The sequence below is a fragment of the Falco naumanni genome, chromosome 1, assembly GCF_017639655.2.
Source record: "Falco naumanni isolate bFalNau1 chromosome 1, bFalNau1.pat, whole genome shotgun sequence".
In the NCBI taxonomy this organism is placed as follows: Eukaryota; Metazoa; Chordata; class Aves; order Falconiformes; family Falconidae; genus Falco; species Falco naumanni.
The window spans coordinates 71,472,822-71,497,223 of NC_054054.1; the positions used below are offsets into that span (position 1 = coordinate 71,472,822).

The 24,402-nt window shown below is 41.4% G+C and overlaps 2 protein-coding genes across 6 annotated transcripts in view; one reads left to right on the forward strand and one right to left on the reverse strand.

Annotated features, from left to right (window-relative positions):
- The window catches only part of TSPAN5 (tetraspanin 5), an 89,037-nt gene extending 77,586 nt beyond the window's left edge, over positions 1 to 11,451 (forward strand). The window contains exons 5-8 of the mRNA XM_040599008.1: positions 1,767 to 1,892; positions 5,402 to 5,449; positions 5,579 to 5,695; positions 6,252 to 11,451. Of these exons, the coding sequence (XP_040454942.1) occupies positions 1,767 to 1,892; positions 5,402 to 5,449; positions 5,579 to 5,695; positions 6,252 to 6,317 (357 nt within the window). The 3' untranslated portion in view covers positions 6,318 to 11,451. The remainder of the gene's footprint in view (positions 1 to 1,766; positions 1,893 to 5,401; positions 5,450 to 5,578; positions 5,696 to 6,251) is intronic.
- Positions 11,452 to 14,729: 3,278 nt separating this feature from the next.
- Positions 14,730 to 24,402, reverse strand: part of RAP1GDS1 (Rap1 GTPase-GDP dissociation stimulator 1) — a 101,500-nt gene continuing 91,827 nt past the window's right edge. For all 5 annotated transcript variants that reach the window (XM_040598850.1, XM_040598858.1, XM_040598868.1 and 2 more), the window contains 4 exons: positions 23,655 to 23,794; positions 20,437 to 20,563; positions 19,039 to 19,167; positions 14,730 to 15,396 (listed from right to left, as the gene is read on the reverse strand). In XM_040598850.1, coding sequence (XP_040454784.1) covers positions 15,269 to 15,396; positions 19,039 to 19,167; positions 20,437 to 20,563; positions 23,655 to 23,794 — 524 coding nt within the window. In that variant the 3' untranslated portion in view covers positions 14,730 to 15,268. The remainder of the gene's footprint in view (positions 15,397 to 19,038; positions 19,168 to 20,436; positions 20,564 to 23,654; positions 23,795 to 24,402) is intronic.

The following is a 24,402-nucleotide window of genomic DNA, read 5'->3' on the forward strand; positions in this document are numbered from 1 at the left end:
AAAGGTCATCAGGAGCAGTCAACATGGATTCCCAAGGGGAAATCATCCCTTACCAATCTAATAGCCTTCTATGATGGAACAACTGGCTGGGTAGATGAGGGGAGAGCAGTGGATGTTGTCTAACTTGACCTCAGCAAGGCTTTTGGCACTGTCTGCCATAACATCCTCATAGGTAAACTCAGGAAGTGTGGGTTAGAGGAGGGACAGTGAGGTGGATTGAGAACTGGCTGAATGGCAGAGCTCAGAGGTTGTGATCAGCGGTGCAGAGTCTGGCTGGTGTGCCTCAGGGGTCAGTGCTGGGTCCGGTCCACTTCAACTTAGTCATCAATGACCTGGATGAGGGGACTGAGTGCACCCTCAGCAGTTTGCTGATGATACAAAACTGTGAGCAGTGGCTGACACACCAGAGGGCTGCGCTGCCATTCAGCGAGACCTGGACAGGCCAGAGAGCTGGGTGGAGGGGAACCTCATGAAGTTCAATAAGGGGAAATGTAGGGTCCTGCACCTGGGGAGGAGCAACCCCATGCACCAGTACAGGCTGGGGTTGACCTGCTGGAGGGCAGCTCTGCAGAGAAGGACCTGGGAGTTCTGGTGAACAGCAAGTTACCCATGAGCCAGCAGTGTGCCTGGTGGCCAAGAAGATTAATGGTACCATCCTGGTGTGCATTGGGAAGAGTGTGGCCAGCAGGCCGAGGGAGGTTGTCCTCCCCTTCTACTGTGCCCTGGTGAGGCTGCACCTAGAGTGCTGGGTCCAGTTCTGGGCTCCCCAGTTCAAGAGAGATGGGGATGGCTACTGGAGAGGGCCCAGCAGAGGGCTATGAAGATGATCAGGGGACTGGAACATCTCCCTTATGAGGACAGGCTGAGAGGGCTGGGCCTGTGTAGCCTGGAGAAGAGAAGACTGAGGGGGCATCTCCTCAGTGCACATAAATATCTTAAGGACGAGTGCCAAGAGGATGGGGCCAGGCTCCTTTCAGTGGTGCCCAGCGACAGGACAAGGGGCGACGGGCACCAACTGAAACACAGGAAATTCCATCCGAGTGTGAAGGAAAACGTCTTCACTTGGAGGGTGTCGGAGCCCTGGCACAGGCTGCCCATAGAGGCTGTGCAGCCTCCTTCCCTGGAGATACTCAAACCCCACCTGGACGCGACCCTGTGCAACCCGCTCGAGGCAAACCGGCTTTAGCAGGGGGTTGCACGACATGGCCTGCGCAGGTCCCTTCCAGCCCTGACCATTATGTGATTCTGTGATTCAGTAAAGATGTTATTTGTAGAGTGTTTGATGCTCAGGAAACAGCATTCATACTGTCTGATGGACAGCCAGGCAAAGATTCCCCCAAAACTGGCAAAAGGAGTAGCTGTACTGGTGTAGCCCTCAGAGATGATTAGTTTTATTGAGAAGCCAGGGCACATTAGACTGGACAGAACATCATACTCTCGGCTCTACTGTCCCTGGGGCCTGAGCTTGTAGGCCTGTGCAGCAGTGTGGTGTTGTGTAGGCATATCAGCTCACTCCATGGATTTCTCTCCACTGAGCAGAGTTGCAGGGTGCGAACATAACTTTAATCACATGATAATTTAAAACTTACAGGTTTGGAATGAGCTTTTTTAAAAAATAAAAAAGGTAAGGCAGCTTCAATGAAACTGGAGGGAATCTCGGATTTTGTTTTGAAAGCCAGAGGGGAAACTGGCAATGATGATGCATGTAACTAATGCTGAGATTTGTTTGTTCTGAAAGTCAAGAAGCTCTCCTTTCTTTGTTCTAGTGGCAGTGCTGTGGGGCTTTTGGAGCTGATGACTGGAACCTTAATATTTACTTCAATTGCACAGATTCCAATGCAAGTCGGGAGCGCTGTGGAGTGCCATTCTCTTGCTGCACTAAAGACCCTGCTGTAAGTGACAACCAAGAGGGTGGGATGGGTCTGCTGTTCCAATTTTAAATCACTCTTGAGATTTTTTTCTTTTCTGCAAGTCATGAATGATCATTACGTTCCCACCAACCTGTATTTTTTTGTACTTGCAGCTCACTTTAACTACTAAGTTCTCTGCAGTCAGCAAAAACCCTGAGCTAACTTAAATCTTGTATGCCGTTTGTTGCTTTTCATTAGAATTAGAGAACCATGGACTTAGCTGAACGTACATATTAATGTTAGCAAGGATAGAAAGCAGAAGCCCTTAAGGAGTTGAAGGATGTAAGCTTTCAATTGATTATCATCAGGGTATTTCATTCACTGCTTTAAAGAACAGCAACTCTAAGATTAGACACTCTAGAGCAGGTATTACTCATTACTTAATTCAGTGTCCTGAGGCTGCAGCCAGTTTGACCCAGTCTGTGCTAGGTATGGTAATGAATGACAGTCTGTGCCCTGAAGAACTGACATATGTTTGCATTAGAATCTTGAGCCAGGTATGGACATCTTTACATGCTCTTTTTTCCTCCCCTTTAAAATTTCTGCTTGTTCTACAGTCGCCCAAGATCAGACTTGCAAGGTCAGAAATTGTTTGAGGCAACAGCATTTTGGTAAATTTTTTATGTCTTCTGAAATAGTTGTAGTTCCTGGATCATCAAGCAGAAGATGCTGGAGCCATGCATTACTAGCACAGACATGGTAAAGAATGAAGGGAAGCAGTTCACTCACAGTGAAAGACTTGAAATAGGGATGGGTGTGTGCATGGAAACTGTTACGTGGCTAACACTGTACACATTTGACTTTCATGTAACTTAAAAGTAGCCTGTGAATGCTTGTATTAGTTCAGCTGTGGCTTTTTTCTGCATCTGGAGTGACTTACAGTTCCTTGAATGTATGAGCCTGTAGCACTGACTAAAGTTAACTAAGTTGCCAACAGGCACCTCAGGTGCTTCCTGCCTTGCTAATGCAATGCAGTTGCTACTCCCAGTGTTCAGTCACTGCACTGCCACTTGCACAAGCTGCATTCTGGTTCCTCTGCAATGAATGTGTATTCACAGTAGTTTGAATCTCCCACAAACATCACTGAAAAAATTTTAATGAAATATTAAAACAAAATATAGGTTAGGCTCAAGCATTACATTATGCTTAGGATTCCCCCTACTGTTTGCTTATCTGTCCACCCACCCACACAGAGAGGTCATCACAACCCAGTTTTAAAAATGTGGTTGTTATAAAACCAAACCAGTGACAGCAGTACAAGGTAATCCTATAAATACATAATCCATGCTAAAGTTATCTCTCTGTCTTTGTGTGTATATGGTTATGTAGTTTCTTAGGGGGTGATGCAGCAACCAGAAATGTAAAGATAAGTCTCATTCTTACTAATTTTAGGTAAGCAACATGCTTAATTGCCTTTAAAATAAAGACTAAAAATAGCATTTCTGAAAATATTAGAAGTCATGGATATAATTGTAACCAAGCTGTGACTGATTCAGTTGTAGTGATAAACAAGTTTATTCTGTGGGAAAGCAAATTTATTCCTTTTGGAATTAGGATGCAGTGTTACACTGCATTTTTTGCAATTAGGATGCAAAAAGTTATGTGTCTGCTTTATTGAACAGGGCTTCTAGTTTAGCTTGAATCAGGAAGTGGTAAGTTTAAGATAGGCCAAAATAAGTCTCCTTTAAAATGGATTTGGACTTCTGTGGTTCACCTTGCTGTAGTTTAGCAGGTTGAAATGTTCCAAGTTCCTGTACAGGCAAGGCCTACAAAAGTTGATTTATTTCCATTTCATTCTTCACAATTTCTTTAGGTTAACAAATTCCAAGGCTAAAGGCAGAAGACACCGATTAGGCATTCAGTACAAAGAAGAAAGCTAAAAATACCTCTGTTGCAATCTTACCTGCTTTTACAGCCTTGGAAGTGTGTAGCACTTATATTTTAGATCCTGTAACAGAAATATTAATCTCATTAAGTAATACAAATTGCTCAGAACTTAAAGGTCCATTGAGGGAATCCAACTTGGGCAACTGATAGGATGCTGCAGCCTGTTGATGTACTTCCTGCAAAGTGAGGAAACACTTAGAGGAGCTTTAACTGCTGATAGGAGATACCTTTTTCCATATGGCTGCTTTTAAAAATTTATTTCTCTGCTGGCTGCCTTTCTCACTTCCCATAACTTGATTAAATTGTGGTATTCAGTACACCTAGCTAAAATTGGCTGGTTTTCTCACTTCCTTGAGTAGTTCCTCCTTCTGCTCAATGTTATATGAGCCAGTAACTTAGTATTTTGCTGCCAGTGTGGCTGACACCAAAAGTAGTTGCTTCATTTTATTGTCCTGCAATAACTCTGTATACAGAGCAAATGTAGCTTCAGCTTCCAGTGGGAGCACTTGTTCGCTGGGAAGAGTCTGCTCTAGACCGTTTTATTAGCTGTGCTTTGGGAGTACTAAAACAGAGGCAGTAGGAGGGAAAAAAACCATGTCCTTTCCCATTGGTATCAAGCTCCTGTAAGAAAGAACAGGCAGTAACTACTCATTACCCCATTACTTTTTTTCCTCCCTAGTTCTTGGGAAGGGACTAGGTACTGTTTGTATTTCTACAGACATCCTCAGTAAGAACTTGCTGCTTCGGCAACAGAACTACCCCTTCTCACTTCTTCATGCTGCACAGACTGACCCTGAAAAGTAGTGTTGGCATATTTTTCTGTATGGGCAAAACTTTTTTAGCAGAAGGTTCTTTTAGTTAAAATAGGTGTTCCTTAATCCCCTTACTTTGATTTCTGAATGCTTGAGAAGGGCAACGAAGCTGGTGAAGGGTCTGGAGCACAAGTCTTACAAGGAGCAGCTGAGGGAACTGGGGTGGTTTAGTCTGTAGGGAGGAGGCTCAGGGGGGGCCTTATTGCTTTCTACAGCTGCCTGAAAGGAGGGTGTAGCAAGGTGGGGGTAGGTCTCTTCTCCCAAATGAGAAGCAACAGAACAAGAGGAAACAGCCTCAGGTTGTGCCAGAGGAGGTTTAGATTGAATATTAGGAAAAACTTCACACATTGGGTGGTCAAGCATTGGAACAGGCTGCCCAGGGAGATGGTGAAATCACTGTCCTTGGAAGTGTTTAAAAACACTTAGATGTGGTGCTGAGGGACATGCTTTAGTAATGGACTTGGCAGTCCTTGGTTAATGATCGGACTTGATCTTGAAAGGTCTTTTCCAACCTAAATGATTCTATGATTCATCTGAAACATGCACTTCACCCAGGTGGAGGGCCAGTTTCCCCAGCTTACTGACCTGAGAGCAGGAAATATTTTTTGATGTGCTTTAGTTTGATGCAGGTAACTCATAGCACTGAATGGAAGAGGAAGGGTTTTTTAAAAAGCAATATGGTAATCAAAGTTAGGGTGATTGTCTTACTACTTTCCAGACTAACTCTGTGGAGCTGAGAGAGGGTGTTTGGGAGACATTGCACTGATTGCCTCTCTTCTGTCTCTCTCCTAGGAAGATGTTATTAATACTCAATGTGGCTACGATGCAAGGCAAAAACCAGTAAGCGTTTTGTTTTTTTTTTTTAATGTGGTATATTAAGGATCTGAATCCTTCTTGCAAGAGCAGGTTCTTCTGCTGACGGGATAGTTGAATATAATTGTCTGTTTTCTTCCCTCTTCTCCTTGGCAGGAAGTTGATCAGCAGATTGTTATCTACACTAAAGGCTGCGTCCCTCAGTTTGAGAAATGGTTGCAGGACAATCTTACCATAGTTGCCGGTATATTCATTGGGATAGCATTACTGCAGGTAAACATCACGTTCACTGCAATGAGTTATGCAGAAGAACCCATAAATACAAGGGTGGGAACTGTATATGAGAAATTGAAATACACTGTCAGCTGCACTTAGAAGTATAACACACATAGGTTTTAGTGATGGGAGCTAAATGCATGAGGCTTTCTCTGTGTTGAGTGTCTAATTTCTATCTGGAGGGATGCATTTTTTCTTTTCAACTATCTGCAGGTCAGAATTAACACTCTGTTAAACAGATTAGGTAGAGATTTTTAAGCCTGTACAGACCTACTGTTTCTGATGGCACTTAAATGGACAGCAAAAAGCTTTTACAGTTGCTTTTGTGAAGCAAGTCTAGAACTGCTCGATTTCCCAGAATCCAGTGCACTATAAAAATACTGGGGTTACATGAGATTTTTGATATTCTTCCTTCTTCCAACACTTACTGTTAATTTGATTTCTAACTTTCTGATGCTTGTTTTCATATCAAAGTTCTATATAACCTAAGGAGTTTGCCTGTGTGGAAAGAGTTGTCTGATGCTCCAAATGAATAAACTGTTGTCTCTTCCAGATATTTGGGATATGCTTAGCCCAGAATTTGGTTAGTGACATTGAGGCTGTCAGAGCCAGCTGGTAAAACTGCTGAAGTAACCACAGCAAGACACTGGACAACCGAAACCCTCTGAAACCTCCAGTGTGTCACTCCGACACCAAGCTGTATGGACATGGGTGACAGGGAAGCCTTCTCTCCCAAGTAGTCTCAAGTCTAAGTTCCTGACATTGCAGTGAACTGGTGTTTCTTTGGGGTGGGGGAGAGAAGAGTGGGCTATTTAAAATCTGCTGCTCACTGACATTTTTTTTTCTTTAAAACCACAAGTTTGAAAGCTGTTGAGCTGTGAATCTCTACTGTATTCTTGATCCTGAGTTACAAGTGGACACTTTTTTTAAATTGGTGTATTCAGTGGGACAGAGTTGCATCATTGTAGTCTGTGGATATGCTGTTTATTCTTCGTGTCATGAGCTCTGTGATAGCTGCCAAATATTCCTGAGATGGTCTCTCTCCTCACCACTCCCTAAAGGAACAATCTTCTTGTTTTCACAGCTAAACATAGCTACAGACCTAAACCCATCAAGCAGGAAGCAACTTTCTATGCATCTATTGTACAGTAAAAGAAATTGTTTTTAAAACAAGGGAAAATATTTTTTACGCAAGCTTCCAACTGTCTCCCTGTGGTACTTTGAGGTTGGAATCAGCAAGCTCAACAGGGAAAATTGCCTAATTTTATCAACATCTTTCTTCATTCTCCACCCTTGTATGAAGGGAAAGGAGTTTTATATTTGACAAACAAGGGTTATTGAGCGTTTGGTTGCTGCCATACCTTAGAACATCAGTCTCTTAAGGCAAGGATGGGATATAACTGTATAAATGTATGAAAGCAGTGTGGATGTTGGGTCCAAGTGAATAATATTATTCAAAGAATGAAATATATATTAACTTAAAAATCAAAACATATGTATGTGATACGGCTAAATCGTTTTTCTCTGGAATTTGGTGTAACCTAATGTATTTAGGGATCTCACTAATATTAGTGCTTCGATATACTTGTGCAAAACTTCTTTTAAGATAATTCCTTGGTCTGTTCCTAGCTGAGGCTTTGGTCGGTCTTTTTTTTTTTTTTTTTCCTTCTTTTTACTTGCATGAACTGTGGAGTTAAGAATCTGTGACACTCCAGTGCTTCAAATCTGTGCATATGTTTTAATACAGTCTAATCCAAACTTATTTATTGGTAAATGCATGTGATTATGGAAAGATCATATCCCATTCCCTTGGAAGTTGGAGAGAACAGCTTTTGCCAGATTAAATGCTTACCTCCAGTGAACAAATCCTTGCTATGGAGATATGTCTCTCTTTGTTGCTCTAAATGCAACAAAAAGCTTTCTTGAAGCAATGGAATACAAGTTTTAAAATAGAAGCGCGTATTAGAATCAGCCAAGACAGACTCTTTTGAATTGTACAAAAGAGTAGAATTTGGAATAAAGCACAAATAGTGGAAGAAGAATTAGATCAGACTCCATCCAGCTTAGAGTTTTTGATTCATTCTTCTTCACTAATAATAGTGAACTTACAAACCTGACCATGGCTTGGGTAATTTTATTGCACTTTGTGTAAATTTAGCTTGTTCTATGACCCTTCTCAGTATCTGCAGAACCAGTCCTGAAAGCTGTGAGGTCTTGGCTCCTGCTTTGGTCAGACAGTGGCAAAGGGTGTGTAGCACCTCTTTGTAACAGCATAGCATCTTTCTGAGATGAATTTCCTAAAATGAAGTATGTGGAGTAGGAGAGATGAATGCATTGCTTTCAAAGCTTCCCTGCTCCAGGGGATTGGTAGAAGGCTGGTCTGATGACTTACTAAGGTCCTTTTAGTCCTATGACTCTTAAACATGTGGAGTATATGTACCCTTGCACATTTTGCCTTTCTGTGCTTTAGTTGGCCATGGGTTTTTTTTTTCCCTCATCTGAAGGCTGGCGGTAGGCACACACTGGTGCTCTGCAGTTGCCTCAGTCCTGTTGTCCTCCTGTCTTTGAGCATTGCCTCATGCTCTTCTGGTTAACTCCCACTGACTGGCTCTGAATCAGGCAGCCTCCATATCCTTTGGTATCTGCTGTTAAAGGCCAGCCACAACTCAGAGTAATTTATTTTTTTTAAAGCCTTTGAAAGCAATTATAATTCACTGTCCTTAATAAAGTTGGTTCCACCTCACCACAGTGTTATGTTTTTCTTAGCCACTCCTCAACTTGAGGAGCTACTGGTGTTTGTTTCCCCCCAAAAGGACACACTGTTTTGCCTGATAGCAACAGGACAGACAGATCATCAGGACCAGTGTTGCTGCACTAAGACAAAATGGTGTGGGGATAAATCAGGGAACCATGGTTGAGCAAGTAAACACTTCACCCCAGGGCCTTGATTGTGACCCAGTGCTATGGTTTGGAGAAAAAGAAAGAAAAGGCTACATTACAGAAGCATTCCATGTTGCCACTGATCTTGAATACTGCTGTTGCTGCTGTGGGCTTCTGAAGACAGCTTCATTCTTCTACTTCAATTTCTGCAGTTGTACTGTATTTGCCTTCTGTCTTGTCATGCTGTGGTCTGAGTTCCAGTCTGCTGGATGTGGTGTTGGCAGTGTCAGAGTGATAGGAAGGTAAATGCTCTGAGGTGAGCAATTCTTGTGCTCACTAGCACATGTACACGCAAATGTGCAACACTTCTGCTGAGTCCCAGAATGACTGACTGTTCTTACAAAAACCACTAAATAACTTATTTTTCTAGAGCTTGTCTTTATTATTGCAGATGCGGATGCTCCCTGCTTCCCTGCTCCCAAGAGATGCTCTTATTTTGCTCATTTTTGCAGTTGTTTGATGGATGCATACTGAATGTTTAGGATAGTTGTCTATATTGCACATTTAAATCCCATATATTTTGTCTACAGATTGGGTAAGGTGTCCTAGAAATACCCCATCAGCAGCTACTCAGCAGCTTAGGTATCCAGTTTGGAAAGCTTGTGGGAGGCCTTGGAAATCAATCTATTATTGTCCGAGCCTGCCAAATGCAAGCAAGCTTTCTTCCAGAAAACTTTGTGAAAACTTCAGGTGAGCCGCAACTAAAGCACAACCACCGGCTACATGGGCTCATTTTCTAAAGCAATAAGATGTGGTAGGTGGTCTGACTTCTTGGCAGTTTCTAGCTAGCCTAGGTGTGAGTTCAGAGGTCGCTCATAATTATCTTTAATGTGCAGTAGGTGTTCAGAAATTTGTTGTCAGGCTTATGGCCCTTATGGTATGGTGGCATTGCTAACGAGAACTTCGGTAACTTCAGCAGTCGCCTGGGGTTTAGAGCAGTTTCCAGATTCCCCACTGAGCCCTTGCCAAAGGCCAGCGCAGTCCTTGCTCCTCTGCTTTCTAAACACTCTCTGTATTCACAGGCCTTTCTGCTGTCTGATATCCTTCCTTTTTTTTTTTTTTTTTTTTTTAATAGCCTAATAGACAAACGTTTGCTTTGTCTCTGTGTGATTATTCCAGCAGCAGTAGGATCTCTTCGCTTCAAAATCCGTGATTTTGATTGTGCCCCTTAGAGTCTGGAGCTGTGGAGATGCTTGCTCAAGTGTGTACCGTGTCTGTCCTGAAAGCCGCCTTCTCTCCCCTTTGGGACGCTAATTGTAGTTCTAGTGTGTAAATAGTGTTTGCAATGTAAATAGCAGCATGCAGATTAAATGATTCTTGCACATGACTGCTGTTCACCTTGGAAGTGTCTGTTACCGCCCTGCAAGGCACCCCGGTGGGAGTGGTGCTGGCCAGCCGGGGGGAACGGGGGGAGGCCTGAGTGGCCATTCGGGCCCTGGCCAGGAGTAGGGCATCCCTTGCCTTCCCCCCTTGCCACGGGGCTTTAGAACAGTGCCAGCCAGTCAGACGGAGGGTCGGTGTCAGCACCCCTGGCAGTTACGAGAGGTTGCCGTCACTTACGGCGGGACTAAATATGGTGCTATAAGAACAGTCCTGGACGTTAATCTGTTTTTACTACTTTAGAGATGCCCTTGGTAAAATTGATTCTGATTAACAACGTTGGTTACAAGAGAAACTCTCGTGAATTTTTCATTCTGTTTGCCTTGCTGTGTGTGACTTTTGGATGCATTGGAATGGCAGTTCTGCAAATCCCTGGCAGGGAGATTAGTTCTCAACAGGTGTCAGGCACTGCTGAAGGTTCCAGTTCCTCCCTCCCATTTTTGTTTTCTCTTTGGATTTTTTTCAGATATCTGCAACTGGTCATGAAACTGTCTAAAGCAAACAGACTAAACCTGCCCTGTTGGATCTATTTGCTACCAAAATGTACCACATGGTGGGGGGGACATGACACACCCCACCAAAAAAAAAAGATCTGTCTCACTTAACATGCAGCATAGAAATAAGTGTGGTGACTACTAGTGTGCACCAGGCAGCGCTGCTAGCTGTCTTTTTGTGTTTTGGCAATATATGTGCTAATAAAAAGCTCCATCCATATGTGTGTTCATGTTCATGCTGTGTACATAGTAGGGATGGACCTGATACTACCTTGAGCTCTAGGGAGATTGGGATTTGGGTTTTTTGACTCAGACCTGTCTCGGACATGTATATTCCAGATCAGTTCCAACTGAATCTCTCTGGTTCATCCTGAGGTGTACAGCAAGATGTCGATATTTACCCTTTGTGTATCATTCCTTTTTTATACGAATGTATTCTCTGGTGTTCCTTTTTTTTATCGGATGTAAAATTGATTGTAAAAGCCAACTACACTTACTGATGGAAAGTATTGCTATAACAGAACTGCATGCCCAATAGAGTTTGACTTGAGCTTTAGCTTTCTGGTTTTGGACTGGTTACCTTCAGTCTAGGAGAAAAGCATAGATCAGGTGCATAATGTATTACTTGTCATCTTTAGCATTAGACTGTGGTATTGTATCACATGCTGATCTCAATGGATGTAACTGGAGTCTACTTAGGAAGTTAATGCAACTTCCTGGTAATTCTTTTTAAGCTATTGAAAGTGGTCTTGATCATGCTACTTGTGTTCTTGGGTTTTGTTTTTTTAATAGAGGCATTTTTTAGGAATGTTTTAATACACTTATGGACAATACAATAGTTTTAATAGTTGTGCAGTATTCTGTATTTACTTGAAGTAAATCATTTTATATGCAATTTGTTAGATAATTACAATTTTATAAATAAAATTGCGTGAAATATGATGTTGTGAATGTGTACTCTTGATGTAGTATGTAAAATTAACAGGACAAAGGTACATTCATGCAAAATTCCCTAGGAGAATACACTATGCCTGCCCTCCCAGAAACTAATAGAGGAAATAAATTCCCAAGTCTCTTATATACAGTGTAGAATATTGTGTTCTAATTAAGTTGCAAAACACATTATCACACTGCCAGTGGCTGCCCTTAAATGAATAAGCTAATATGTGAAGAGCACATCCCCAGGAGGTAATCCCATACCTACTGTCAACTGTTGTTGAAGTCTCTGGCTAACGAACGTGCTCTGCTTCTTTCTGACAGGTCGTTGGTGTTCCTCAGACTGCTGTGGCTGCTGCTTAGTACAACTGTTGGAGCTCTCCTCATCATCATTTTAGTGACCCTGAACTGTTCAGAAGTTGCTGCTTTGCAGGGAGTAGTACAAAGGGGGTTTGTCATAACAATTAAACTTTTGTAAAGGGAGGTGAGAATTTATCTTTTCTAGGTGCAACACATCCTTAAACAGAAGTAGTGAAAGCTGGCTTATTTTATTGTGCAGATAAAAATGGGTAATGGTGTCTTGTGCTTGCTTAGACAGAGGAGAAAGCCCAGGATTTTAGTATTTAAAAAACACTGAGAGCAAGCTAGTACAATTCAATACCTCAAACCTATAGTTTTCTCCACAAAACACCACCATGACTGATTTAGGACGCATGTCTTAATCTGCAAATTGAAGTCCAATGCCTTTTGCTTAATATACATTTTTAGAATGTATGGAAATGACTTGGCAAAATAAGAATACAAATATTGAGGCCCGGGGGCAGGGAAGAGAAGAACCAAAATTCATCCAAAAAGAAGCAAAGTCAGGGACATTGCTCTAAATCTTTATAACATGCAACAGATGTGACACACTTGTATAAGCTATTTTCATGATGGAGGGAGAGACTAGGAGTGGCTACCTGCATTCTGTCTAACTCTTAACAGACTTGCACACTGTTCCTTGAAGTTGTGGCTGGTTACCATTTCTAGGACTTCTGAAACAAATTACCTTTTCTGGTCTTATGGTGTCATTTGAGCAATGGGTCCTCTGGATCCAAGGCCCTTATTGTTGGGGTTTGTGCCTTACCCAAAGGAAACTTCTCCTTGTATTTCCACACTGTGAAATGTTAAAACATGTAGGCTTTTAATCTTCCTGGTTGGTGTGATGCAAGGTCTTGCAAAATTCGTACAGATGCAGCCAAACCTAACACACCAGGCAGGTACCACCTGCCCTGTGCGGTGTGGCAGCAGTGATCATTTTAGTTTGGTGTACTGCGGCAGCAGACAAGTGAAAAGGCCTGATGTGTCCTACCTCACCATCAGAGAAATAGCCTGAGCAACAGATGTCAAGCTTTGCTTAAATGTCTATCCACTAAAAATCTAATCAGAACCATTGTCAGCAATTTCAATTCAGTTGACTTCAGTCAAGTAAGTAGTGAAATGCAAACAATAGTAATGTCCTTAGATCCCATTTCTTTTATTAAAAGAGGCTCAGAGGATAAATGATTTACCAGCTACATAGAAATGTCCTGCAGGCTGTAGCAAGCCTCCGAACAGCACAGCATTTGTGAGGGTGGATACAGTCTCTTCAATTACTTCCTTCTACTGCAACATACACCTATCTTTGCCCTGCTGCAGATGTTCCTTCTGTGTATAGGCTTAGCACAGATTTTATCTAGAGATGTAAGCGACTTGATACTCCATCCAGGGAAATCATCTGAAAGCAGGTTATCAGTGTTGGCCTTTGTGCTTGCTGTGGCAGTGGTATCCTTACTAAAAATTCAGTGATAAGGATACGGCTAATGCTTAACCTCAGGTCCAGTTTAACAACTAGGTGAATGGGAATTTCATTGGTGTCACAACTTTGTTGGTTACGATCAGCTTGTGTGAGCATTTGCAGTTTATACTGTTGTCGAAAGGAGTAGTCTCTTTCTAGAACCAGGTAAGTCACTGATAACTCTTCTCAAATGTATTTTGGGATCTGTGTAAATTAATGGAAATTATTTCTATGCCTGAGAACACTTGGGCTCACATGGGTCCACTATGAACTGTGGCTGTAAACATACTGGTCACGTTCAGCAGTGCAGAAGTTCTGTGTTTCCTGGAGCCTGGTGGCACGGAGTTCTGGTCGATGTTCACAGCTCTACACTCTGTCAGTGGCTTTATTGCGCTATTACTAGCAAATGTCTTTTGAATGCTATTTTTTTTTTAAATAAGAGGCTGTTGTACAGTTTAGCATTAGAGTTTTTTCCTGTGTTTCTGGTGCTGGATTAAATGGGCATGGAATCTCTGCTGTTAATACTCCTGTAGCATCTGCTGAGTTTTGGTACAGTCTCAAAGCTAAAACTGAGTATTTGAGGCAAGTTTCTCTTCATACCCAGCGTGTTTACATAGTCCCTTTCCCATCACAACCAGCATCTTCTGATGATAGTGTCTATAGGATAGCCAGTGGTTTCATGGAGCTGGGAAGTGAATTCGAGAAGGTCAAAAGCAGTGTTTTTGCAACCATGTGGTAGGCCTGGCCTCTGGGTTTGCTGCCTCTGCTGATAAAAAAAGGAGCCTGATACTTCCAAGGCTGGCACTTCAGCACTGGGAGTGCTGTATTCACATTGAAATGTTATAGATCTTACGATCTTTGTGCATTGTGGGCTTGATCAAGCTAGACAGTGTATCGCACAGTCAAAACTGACATGTGCTGGCTTGCTGGAAACTGCTATCCCAACTGTTCCTGGTTTTGTCAAAGAGTTGTCTGCTGGTTTGCTTGCTGGCATGTTACAAACCTACTAAGAGCAGTTGTGAGAGAAGATGCTTAACCTGGCAGCTTCCTGACTCCTTTACCTAGGAAAGAAGAAAAAAGAACTCTTGCATGCTGCACTTCTCAATGGGGTTCTGTTGAAAATTTGCTGCAAGATATGCCTTTAAAAATTAATCTACAAAAAAACCCCCAACAAACAAAACCCCAATCCCAGGCAAGCCCAAGAGCACTCATACCCACGTGGCCTTATGGGATAAGGACTGTATTAGTGTATTCCTGTTAAAACACCTTATTGTTAAACCACACAGTGCCTCTGTGTGAGCACACGCAGTGAAAGTGGTTGGAATAGTTTCCTTTTGTGTTTGCTCAACTGAAAGGCAGTGATTGCATTGGGGCCAGAGCCAGGAACGAAAAGGGCTCCTTGCCAGTGCATGGTGGTGCAGTCGCGGCTTCAGCATGTTATTACAAAAAAGGACAAACCACAGGATAAAGTGAGAGCACTGGATTTTTTATTTGTTATCTCTAGGTACCGCAAGTTTGACATTAATAGGCAAGACCAGTGAATGAGCAGCAGTACATTGCATTCAAACCTGAATCTCCAAAGCACCAAAAATGGAGCTAGATTTACTACTTAATCCTATAGTCAGCACACTAGTCTGGACTTGCTGCAACTTGTATTGTCCCTAATTTAGTAGTACATTGTTATGCAGTTAGGGGGCGTGAGGAAAGAGTCATTGTGTAGTACCACTTCTACATCATCATAGGACTACAACATGCACATTCTACTATGTGGCCCAAGCAACAAGAATACAAGTAGAACAGTTACGGGTGGAGACAGGTTCATGTTAACACCACCTATGAATTTGTAGAAACCTTTTTGGACGGGTACCTACAGCAGTTCATCGATTCGTGTGGGAACATTACACGCATGCACAAGTGATACAGTGGAAAACATAGCAGGAGCGGCAGCAGGACGGAGGACAAAGGTGAAATCTGTGATGGGATGCATTGGAAACAAGACCTTCCTCAGCTTTCTACGGCAAGTCTCTGCTCTGTTAGCGAGGCCTGCTGGGCAACAGTTTTGTTCTCATGGCTGCGGAGTTTTGATACGACTTCTAGAAATGCCATGCTCTGCACTTCCTTTTGGAGAGATTCTGGAAAAAGAAATAGTAAAAGAAATGGTGCTTTGTATGAGAGAGGCAAAGGAACAGAAAAGCTTGGCACATGTGAGAAACTTTCCTACTGAACCCTGCACACACATAAGCACACAAATGTGTGTGTACACATAACCTTTTTGTTTACTACTTTGAATCTCTTTTGAGGATGGAAAGAAAGCTCTCCAGGGCCTGGGGCATGCAGAGACTCCACAGATTTCAGGTAGAGATGAATGATGAAGCTGGTGCATAGCAGTATAGAAAAACCCACCTGGACTGCCTTCCAAAACAGAGGTTTAGGAAGTGTTTTTAGTGAAAATTTTTTTCTGCTTTGTTACAACTAGCCTGATGAAGTGAGCTTGCCTTGAAAGGTCCACTATGTCATCTGTCTGCATCAGATCAGCTCTGGTTGGTTGTGTGGGGGTGTGAAGTGGGTGAGATGGTTCTTTAATGGATGTGTCACCACTTGGTCACTGTTAGCTGTCCATTTACAGTTCAGCTCTGAAGTTAAAGCAAATACAACACATAGTGTGTTGCCCAATGCTGTGCATAGGTGTGCAGCGCTTATGTTTTACTCAAACAGACACTTTCATGATTGCAATCCTGGATTGTGCTGTACTTTGTATTAATAAGTACAGGTTGGGAACAACCTATAAAATTGAACAATTTAAGAAAAAAAAAAGTTTTCTTGAAGCCCTGTGCTCTAGACATCTCACAGCTGAGACCCAATGCAGCTGGTTTTGTTTTATGCTCTGTTCCGGCCACCTTAGTGAACTCCCACTCAGCAACAAATACTATATATTTTTGCTTCCCAGGTGCTGCCGGGGGGCTAATCCCTGAGCTTCCAAAGAGAAATCCCAACCATCTGTTTCAGAGAGCTATGCTGTATGCTGTGCACATTTACTTTTTTCTAATAGAAAACTTTGACATTTGTTTCCCTTCCTACCTATTTTCTTGTTCACGTGTTTTCAGTTTTCTTGCAGTTTAACCCATACCATGTAAGAGCTGGGAACTCTCACACTGCTGTGCACCTGGGAACTTCTCTATAGCGAGCACCACCAGTGAAGCTGTTAGGGTGCTTATGCTGTGTAAGCACTTGCTGCTCTCTTTCTCCTTCCTGCATCATGTTTAAGCAGGTGTTAAGAGAACTGAATTTCAGGAATTTGCTGTGCTTTACAGTGGCTGAATAGTTCTGCTTAACATCCAGGTTCCTGTGAGCCTGGAGATGGTCACACACAGAAATGACTGTGCCAGCTATGAATGCTCTGCTTTTGCTGATTCTCTGTATTACATGTTTCCATTTTCCATTGTCCTCATTTTTCCCTCTTTCCATCTATTCACTCAGTTGCAAGAGCAACTTCCAGATGGAAAAGATCACATATAAATATATATCTATTTACTGCTTAGCACACAGCTGTTGGCAATATCAAATTCAATATGATGCCCTGTAACAAAAGATAGTAACAGCAGCAGTCGCTGGAGAATTAATGAAACCAGTGCAACCGCTTCTAGTTTTTTATGGAACTATACTGTGGTCAATTACTTTCAAATGACTACACAGGTCTGTTTACAGTAAAATATGGAAACATGTAAATATAAACGCTCACTCTGTGGAGACAGTGGTGAAAATAAGTTAGAGGCAACAGAGCCAGGAGAGAGATATATCTTCACGTGTAAAAAGCTGACTTGGATCTTTGATCCTGCCCCTCACTGGTTAAAAAAAAAAAAAGTTAGAAGTTAATACCAGGGTTGTTCAGTTGTTACTCTCATGTACTCACTGATTTTACATGGTCTGTTCATCAGGAAGCAGGGCTGAACACTGGGTCAGCCAAGCGCTGAGCCTTACCTTTACAGCTGCGTATTGCATGAACATGCTCTCTGTCCCCTGTGAGCCTGGGAGGGGGCTCCCGACTAGGCAAAGCTTCTAGTACGGTGGCAGATGGAACTCTGCCAGTTGGATAACCCTAAAAAAACACCCTAAGACAAAACTGCTACTTACTTTGGTGGAATAGAGAGACAGGTATTTGACTTTAAGTAACTGTTAATCTTGCAAGTGACAAGACTCAGGGAAGGGAAAATGCAAATGCCAGGCAGAATTTCTGAGGATGATTATTTTGGTTGGAAGCAGTGGGAATAAGCACGAGAACATCACAGTGAGGCTGAGGGGGAACCTCTCTAGAAAGGCTTCTGCTCTAAAATGGATGGATAATCCCAAGCACAAAATGGTGCAAGAAGGTTGTGAGTAACAACTGAATTATGTCTTAACATTACAGTGAATGCCTACTGGGGGCTGAAGCTCATTAGCAAATTTTAAGTGCAATCTTTGTACACTGAGATGTATATAGTGCTCTAAAAAATATTTGTTCCTTTAAGGTGGCAGTTAATACAGCATTCACTCACATGGATTTACAGGTCACCAGAGTTACAGTAGGCATGCTAAACTAAGAAAAAAAAAAAAAGGCAGCTTGGTGTACAGACACAGCGCACACTTAGCTATGATAATTTTTAATAACAATTGAATTGCTGTAAACTCATCTCTGGAGAACCTTCAAATGTTTTACAGCTGGCAAGTCATGTGCAGACAGGCTCTGAGTTTCCACCTTTCTGTACTTAATCCAGTTCTATGTCATCTTAGTTGTTTGTAAATTTTGAAACCTTTAGGGAATGAAATTTGTTTTCTTTCCATAGAGTAAATACTTCTTAAAGAACTGAATGAAAGAAACATAGCCCCTTCTTGAAACCTCAGCTGGAAATCAAATTTCCCCATGACACCTAGCTCATTTTTGTTTTGTTGTGGTTTTGTGTTTTGTGGTGGTGGTGGTTTTTGGTTTTGTGGCTTTTTTTGTTGTTGCCCACACACAGGTGGGAAGTTGCAATATCAAACCATAGCCTGCTACACCATCTTTCAAACAGTCTGACCTCTAGCAGAGGGTTAGCTCAGGAGAGTTTACAGTACTCAGCACTGACATGTGTTGGAGCATGTCCTGCTCATCTTTCAAAGCAACCATGAACAGTTGCACCTGGTGGGCTGAGCATGTGAGGGCTGCAGAGGGAAGGACTCCTCCTAGTGAGGTGTGAGGATCCCTCCTAAATCAGGATTATAGCCTATGTGCTGTGCTAAGTACTTGTTTGTGTGCACATGTCCCTGCAAATATTACCTGTATTTGTATTGGCTTCCTACCATTTTTGCAGGAACTTAAAACTACAAGTGACAAGGCTCCTTGCAAAATTCCACCAAATCTTACTTGACTAAATTGACCAATCTAAAAAAACATCCCATCAATTATTGGGAACTTGCAGGTGAAAAGAAAGTTCTTGTTATCTGCATGTTTGCAAAGACAGCCTGATACTGTACAGTTTTAAATGCCTTTCATTTCTCTCTGGTCAATTAAATTTTGAGCTAGCTGCATTCCAAAGAAGAGTCTAATTTCTGCAGTTAACATCCAGAACTGAGTTTTCTTGAAACTATATATATGCTGTAAATAAAGCATTATAGTAAATTGAACTCTTCTGTGTACGTTTGTTGTGAACACAGAACCAGTCTCGGAGTGTGTTTGCATATGCTCTGTGTTTAGGCTAAAAGAAAGACCTGAGTTTAAATACATAAATCTCCTGGGAAAGCAGCCTCTCCTGAATACTCACCAGATCCTATAAGGGCACAGATCAGCACCATGGAGTTGTATTTTATTTCTGGAGCACTCCTGTCGTCTGAGAGCAGTCTGTGTAGAATCTGAACAAGCTGAGCATTTTCAAGATCCTTTTCAGCAGTGACTGAAACACAAGTGAAAATTTATAAATCTGGAAGTGCTGCTCGCTTTGATGCTTCTGTGCTAGCTATTTGTTTCACAGTAGTGAAAGTGGTGCTATGGTGCATAGCTTATTGGCATAAACCTGAAGCACTTATTAGAAGGTATGATGATAGGAATCGCAGCTCTTGCTACAGAAATGTAAAATTAGCCTAAGTGCTTGAAAGGACAATGACAGAATAATGATAAAATCCAATCTTAAATGTGCATTGAGCTAACAGAAGAGCCATCAGCCTTTCTAGCTATTTAGGCTAACACAGCATATTTCAGCTTTCAAGACTTCCATTGCCTGAATTTGCTTTTGGAACAGATGGTGAATTCCCGATTCTGTGGTAGAGGGAGCTCAGAGCCCATTATAAAGGCTGTGAAAAACTTCAAGATCAGAGTGTGAGTTACTTTCTCAGTAGCTTTCTAAGAAACATTATGTACTGAATTTGGGCTTGAAACCTATAAATGTCTGAAGACAAGACAAAGAAGGGTTAGATGATTCATGTCAATAGGAACATTTTTCCTTTTAATTAAAACAATTCCCTGATGCATTGATTTGGAAGTTGAACATAGCATTCCTATAGTATGAGATGGCAAGAGGTGAAATCATGAGCAAAAATATGTAATATTGCTTGTTCCTTAGTTAAGAAGCAAGCAGATAGGATAAACAAAACCTCTGTTGGGCATTTACCTTTTTGTTTGGTAAGCTGAGGTACTACAAAGGCAGGTCAAGACATGTAATCATCTCTGCCTTCGTATGGCAACTCTTGTACCTGTTTCTGTGGAACTTAATAATAAAGATGTTTCAGGGGCAGTATCCACCTCTTGTGTGTATTCTGTAGCTCTTACTAATTAAGTAAGTGAAAGCCCTCTCAAAAGGGGATTAACCATTCCAGTGTAGGAGTGTGGTCAGGTCATACATACAGTCTCCACTCTAAAGCATGACTCTTAACTGTTGGCCTTCAGGGTTTTACCCAAAATCTGAAAGTTATGTTGAAGGGTCTTCCTAGATGATATGATCACCTACCAGAATGGTGCAGCAGATGCTGCTTTACCAGCAAACTCCAGTTTTCTGCATAACCTTACTGCCTGCCTATGTCTGCATGAACTGCTGTGTGCTTATGTGCTACTGAAAGGCAGGTGGGAGGCTGCCCTGCACTGCAAAAGGAACTTGCGCAGCGCGCTCTCTATGACGTCTCTTGGCAGACTGGGAAGAAAACAGGTAGTTAACCACTGGGATACTCACCTAATTCTAAAGCCGCTATTAATGCCAGCGCAACGAGAGCTTCATTTTGCATTATTACGTGTTCACTGGTTGCCATGGTTACTAAATGCTTGATGCCACCACTTTGTACAATGGTCCTAATAACATCCTAAAATAAATAACATAGAAATGAGAAAATTCTGCATTGCATACGAACTGTATTAAATAATTAACTTGTCATGGATGCTACATCATCTTTGGGTAAGGATACTCGTTGGCGCTATGCACATATAATCACTTTATACATGAACATACACGCATGTGAGCCTATAAATTGTCTGCTATTACTCTGCAATTATAAGATACAACCTGTTAAACCATGCCAGTTAACCCCAAGACTAAGTTAAGATGCACAACTAACTCGGGTTATACTGTGTAACTCAAGTTCTCATGGCGTGCCATGAATTGCCTAACAGTGAGTCTACTCTCTCTTATGTTTGAACTCGGCTGGCATTCAAGGATGTGTATTTTTCCCTTATGTTGTGATGTTCAGAGCAGCTTATCAAAAGCACCCAACAAACCATGTATTTGGGATAAGGAGACCCAAGAACATAGTTTTAATCAAGTTACAAAATCATCTCTCTCCATGAATTTTTAGTTTCTTCAAAATGTTCAGAGAGGTGAGATCTCCAATACTACACCTTACTATGTAACAGAAATGCTGTACTTGAAAAAAAATTTAGAAACAGGCAGGAAAATGACCAGCATTCTCTTGAAGTATTGTAGAATTTTCCTTCAAATACAAAGCAGGTTAGGAAAGGATAGTTATGGGATACCAATGTATTGGTTTCTGTTCTAAAGCCAGCAATTAAAATGAACTGTTGCCCAGTATGTAGGAAATGAAAAAACTGACTGGGTTAAATGGCTTTAAAGCAGTTTAAAAATACACAGCTGGGATTCTGTTTTCACGTCTACAACTTGATCCAATTTACATATGTGACAAAGGATGAATAGAGATTTCTGGTGTCTGCAGGCCTTTGATTACTTGATAATTACTGTTTCATAAGTGAGTTTGCACCTGATGTTTTCACCATCATATGTCCCAAAACTACTTGCAAGATGTTTGCCTGAAAACCAGGTAACTTGGCATGCCCAAGGGAAACTGTTCCAGGAAACATGGTTTGTTTTTTATTGTTTTTTATTTGTTCTGTGGGTGCACAAAGTTTTGAAATAATAGTTCTTGAAATAAGAATCTGATTTAAATTTTTAATCAGTGTTGAATTTCCATTTAAAGCACACATCTCTTTCCAACTCCAGCCACAAGCCAAAACTCATTAGCTGATACATGTGTTCAGAATGATTTATGTTCTAGTGCTTGCATAGGCTATGTGGTGACATTCTTTATGCAAGGAAACAGCCACAATATGATCATAATCCTTGAAAACTGAAATAGTTAGATAATCATACTGAAGATGTTAATGGCACAAGTCACAGCCTAATGACTCAAGCATTTCATATTTAAAATCTGTTTCTTTCCTGAATGACATGATGTGCACAAACATGTAAGTATTTTTATGGTTTTCCTTACTTGCAATGATGTATTTTACTATTTGTGATTTTCTGGTGGAACTCCAAAGTAGTTTTGAGACTTCATGGAATAATCTGGGAACTGCTAATTGAATTGGTGTGGAGTTTTGGCTATATAAGCCTTGCGGATCAATCAGTACCTTTGACATCAAGGTTTTTTGTTTTGTAGGTGAACATCACCCTCTAAAAGGCAGTACCAAACAGATAGAAGAGGTGACAGCAGTCAGGTTTGGTGCTAGTGTGGCTTACCTCACAATGACCTACTCCATTTTTTTTAGAATGAGACATAAGTTTTCCAAACTAATGTTGCCTTTGTAAATATTACCCCAAACACTTTAAAATTAAAAACCAAATTCAGATCTGATCTGCTGTAAAGAACCATACAGTTGTACTCATATTCAAGCCTAGAGGGCAGTAAAAGCATTAAAAACAAACCACCCTCTCAGCCTTGTTTTCCCATTTCAGTTCTATTTCCTCTATGAGTACATAAACTACATGAAAGTTCAGCTGTGATAACTGTTAACTTCTGTATTAATATCTATTTGATGCCATCAATAGTGTCTCTGTATTAAGAACTGAATTCTGTTTTGCTGTAGAAAGTATTGATAAAAACTCACAGGTGTGGCAGTGTTTGCCATAAACGTGCGCCTCAGGGACTCTGTGTGGGGTGTAGAAAAAATGAGAACTCAGAAAAAATGAAACCTGATTGGTTTTTGCGGCTGAACATAAAATGGAGAATGGGTATGAGAAAGAGACAGTAGTATTAGAAATCAGCAATGCTTTAAATGTCTGTAAAGCCTGTTGATTTGCTTTTGGAGAGGCTCAATAGATCAGGTCCGCAATATGTTTTTCACTTCGTAAATGCCACGCATGAATGAAGAGGTCACTGTTAAAGTCTGAGTTCTCCAAACCACCCTTGCTATTTAAGCTCAGTCATGCAGCCTGTGTTCACATCAGTGAAGTCTGAGCCTGAAATAGCTTGTTTCTAGAGGAGATGCTTTTGTCCCTTCTAAGGCTGTGTTTTGCCTAATACTCTCCTGAGCAAGGAGGTGGACTTGAGCTGCTATGTAAAGGTTGATGAGAAGGTGATCCCAGAGACAGAATTCCTGCTCCACAGTTTCTCTTAGCATCATACCTTTTGCCATGTACAACCAAACTTCTGTTAGAATTCAGAATAAATGATCATTTGTAATGACCCACTAGAATCTTAAGACTCTGAAGTATGCTGTATGAAGAGTAGGGGGACAGAAAATTTCTAGATCTCCATTTTATATAAATATATAGCAAGATCTTAACAATTGAGTGCAGCGATTTTTCACATCTAGCATCATTAAAAATGTAGAAAATATGGCATGCTGAACTTCTACAGGATACAATACAAATAAAAATGAGTCACGACTTAGCCACGTGAATCCTAACAGTGTTCCTTCAACTGCCCTGCCACTCTGAAATTGCATTGCCTTGTTTTTGTCGTCTTTTTAACTACGTAGTTCCAGTGAGCATTTAAACCTGTTGCTTGTGTCTGACTGGCGTGTCCCAGAGGTGGAGGAGATGTAACCCATGAATTAATCAACCTGGCTCTCTAGGAGGATTACATACTGAAGGGCTTGGCTACCAATACCAAGTGCAGAGGTAACTCTTAGTTCTTACAAGCTTTTTCACCACTAACTTACTTTCGATTTGCTGTGTCGTATAAGTGCAGAAAGTAGTCTGTTGGACTCTCCCATCACACCTGCGTGATCCTTGGCTTCACACCACTCCACCAATCGTTCCACCAGTTTTACATTTTTGCCCAGCTGTTCAGCTGCTTCTGCTACATGATGCCGGAGCCAACAACACAACAAAAAGTTGTCACTTTTTAAAGCAAGTGCTAGAAAATTAAGCTGCAAGTTACTAACTAGAAGGAGTTAGTAGAACTTCACTAGCTTGCACTGACAGTGGGAGAAGTCTAGGTTGCATGGAAGCAAGTAAAGCCAGTCAAAATGAAAACAAAATACAGGAAAACTTCATAATCCAGTTTTTAAAAACAACTTACCAGCCAGCTAATGAGGCATGTGCATTGATTAAGAGTAGGGAAAATACAGGTGATGTCACAGCCCCAGATGAGCTAGCTCAAAATTTTAAAACCAGGAGGGACTGCTGCTAGAAGGGAGCACTGTGGTCAGTTAGATTTGGTTTTATAGACTGTAAGTCACATACAATCTTTCGATGAATTTCTATATCACATCTAATAGCTTTGCTAGAACTAGAATGGATCTTTTGAAAGAACCTGCAGGGCTGGGTCAAAAATAAATACTTGGCTAGCTTCTCTCATACTTTGAGATTTTAGTAGACCTCTGATTTTATAAATCCTCATCCTGGAACAAGCTGTTAAACTAAAAGGTGCTTGTTCATTTTGAAACTGCAGTTTATCAATTAACA